Source organism: Nematolebias whitei, chromosome 11, assembly GCF_014905685.2.
Source record: "Nematolebias whitei isolate Nwh7 chromosome 11, NemWhi1, whole genome shotgun sequence".
Classification (NCBI taxonomy): domain Eukaryota; kingdom Metazoa; phylum Chordata; class Actinopteri; order Cyprinodontiformes; family Rivulidae; genus Nematolebias; species Nematolebias whitei.
Genome location: NC_056508.1, coordinates 17,160,959 through 17,163,682, shown reverse-complemented (window position 1 = coordinate 17,163,682; position 2,724 = coordinate 17,160,959). Strand labels below are relative to the sequence as shown.

At 39.8% G+C, this 2,724-nt stretch overlaps 2 protein-coding genes across 2 annotated transcripts in view; one reads left to right on the top strand and one right to left on the bottom strand.

The window, feature by feature from the left end:
* Window positions 1-2,724, top strand: part of eif2d (eukaryotic translation initiation factor 2D) — a 52,880-nt gene that overhangs the window by 31,098 nt on the left and 19,058 nt on the right. The window lies entirely within an intron of this gene.
* Window positions 1-2,724, bottom strand: part of ren (renin) — a 6,775-nt gene that overhangs the window by 1,506 nt on the left and 2,545 nt on the right. Inside the window, exons 3-4 of the mRNA XM_037683768.1 lie at window positions 1,723-1,841; window positions 1,415-1,611 (exon numbers count right to left, since the gene is read on the bottom strand). Of these exons, the coding sequence (XP_037539696.1) occupies window positions 1,415-1,611; window positions 1,723-1,841 (316 nt within the window). The remainder of the gene's footprint in view (window positions 1-1,414; window positions 1,612-1,722; window positions 1,842-2,724) is intronic.

Sequence of the window (2,724 nt, the reverse complement as noted above, 5' to 3'; positions counted from 1 at the left end):
ACAGACAGACAGACAGACAGACAGACAGACAGACAGACAGACAGACACTCTGTTTTATTGGCCATGCTCGTTTTTTTTTCAAGCTTGCTTATTTATTTATTTATTTATTTATTTATTTATTTATTTATTTATTTATTATTGTTTTAGCTTATCAGCCAAAACACACAGCTTAGTTACACAAATATTAAACAAGAAAACAGCTGAGATGTGATGTGCCTTGAGTCATGAGTCCCCTGAGAAGACCACAGACATTCACTACTGACGTTTGGCTTTGGTGCTTGCACATAAACTTTCTTCAGATTCTTGGAGTCTTTTTATAAAAATATAAATTGTAGATGACAAAAAAAAATCAAAGTACTCCCAAATGTCTATTAGGGAACATGATTTTAAAATTGGGGCAGCATGGTGGTGCAACTGGTAGAGCTGCTGCCTCTCAGCGAGCAGGTCGCCAGTTCAAATCCCAGTCCAGGGGCCTTTCTGGGTGAAGTTTGCATGTTCTCTCCGTGCATGCGTGGGTTTTCTCCAGGTACTCCAGTTTCCTCCCACAGACCAAAAACATGCATGTTAGACTGATTGGTGACTCTAAATTGTCTCTAGGTGTGAGTGAGAGAGTGAATGGTTGTTTGTCTCATGTGTCTCTATGTGTCCCTGTGATGGACTGGAGACCTGTTCAGGGTGTCCCCCACCTCTCGCACAGTGACTGCTGGACATGGGCACCAGTGACCCCCGTGACCCAAAAAGGAAGAAGCAGGTAAAAGATGATGGATGGATGGATTTTGAAATTGCTCCATTAGTTTTAATTGCAGTTTTTCACAGATTAACCTCTGCTCATCGGTACTTCTGAAAGATTAAGCCTGTTCAAAAATCTTTTTTTAATGATCTGTCATTTTACTGACCAGTTGCCAATAATTTTAGTTTGTTGCAAAATTGTCTACCTGCAATTTTTTTTATGCCACTTACTTTAACAACTTGTTGCCCTTCTTCCAGCTGTTTTGAGATGTGTTGCTGCAGTCAAACTTAAAATTCGCTTCCTTTTTCTCGAAGGTGGTCCAGTTTCTTAGTTGAAACACTTGACATGTTCATGATGTTCAACTGAGACTAAAATTTGGGTTTCACAAGATTTGAAAATAATTGCTTTAAGTTTTTCATGACGTTTTACACAATGTCCCAACTTTTTCAAATTGGTGGTACAATTACATTATCTTGATATTAATGTTCTGACAAAACATATTATTGTGAAACATTTATGACATAAATTTAAATCATAGCCACTTTAAAAGAAATCGCAAGAGGAGTAGAAAAATGAATCCCCAGTACAACCGTTTTATGAGTTTGTATCCCGTTTCTTCTTCTCTTTGGTGGATTTCACACAAATTAATACAGCGTAGTAACAGGGCGTATTACTAAAGCGTACCTGCTGTAGTAGACAGAAAACACCTCTTCTTTAAGGACATGCTGAGACATAATGTGGTCAAACACCGGAGTAATCCCATCTATGGCCATGTTGGGATAACCCATCCCCAGAACTCCATCAAACTTGGCAAAAATGAAGGGCATGGCTGACAGAAAAGTGGCTTCAGTAAATACCTGCACCACAGGGATACCACCAACCTGCAGGGATCAAACAAGCACGAGCTGAAAAGTGTGACGTGGTATGGTAAGTCCAGACACATATTGTAAAAGAAACGGCTTTGATTTATTGCTCCCTGACTTTAAACTCACCACAACCACATCCTCACTGAGGAATCCCCTGATGTTTCCAGATGCATACTGGATAGAAAACCCGGTGCCGTTCTCCACGTAAGTGCGGGACTGGGATGCATCATATCTGCTGTGAGTAACTGAAGATTACAAATTCGTTTGTGTTAGAAACAACTTCTGGAAGAGTTTGCTTTAGAAACCTGACAAGTATTTGTGAATCTGTAATAATGTCACTTTTACAATTCACAATTATTTACTGTGAATTATGTGATCCACTCTGAGACGGTGCTATTTAAGAGACTGAGCTGAATACAGCTCCTCAGACTGAGGAAGTCTTTCAGATGAGAGACGAAACGTTTCTACATTTTTTGTTGATTTGCTTTTTGTTTTCTTTTGAATGTCCAGAGGACCAGATTTAACTTTTTTAGCTTTTTCTACCTGGATTATTGAGCATGCATCAGGATATGTGGTTAATAGTGTGAGCAGCAGCTAGCTGTAGCAGGTCTAGTGCAGCCTGGGGCACTGCTTTACACTGAAAAATTGTGCAAAAAAATGGACCACACCATAGTAAAGTTTTTGTAAACTGCAATATACATTCTTCAAGATATATTATTGGTGCATAGTGTTCACTACAGTGGACAGCTATTCAAAAGTAATTTCTTAAGGACGGCTGTGGCTGAGTGGTTAGAGCAGTCGTCCTCCAATGCAAGAGTTGGGGGTTCGATTCCACCAGCAGTCACATGTGTAAGTGTCCCTGGGCAAGACACTGAACCCCTCATTGCCTCCAATGTTTGTCCCATCAGTGTGTGAATGTGATAAAGCTCTGATTAATCTTTGTGCAGATCTAGTAGAGTGCTGTATGAATGGGTAAATGAGGCACAGATTGTAAAGAGCTTTGAGCATCTTGATAAGATAAAAAGGCGTTATATAAGTACAGCTCATTTATCATTTGCTGTAACTGCAGGATCATTTCCTCTGAACCAAACAAGGCGGATAGGCAGCCACATCTGTTGACCACCATAT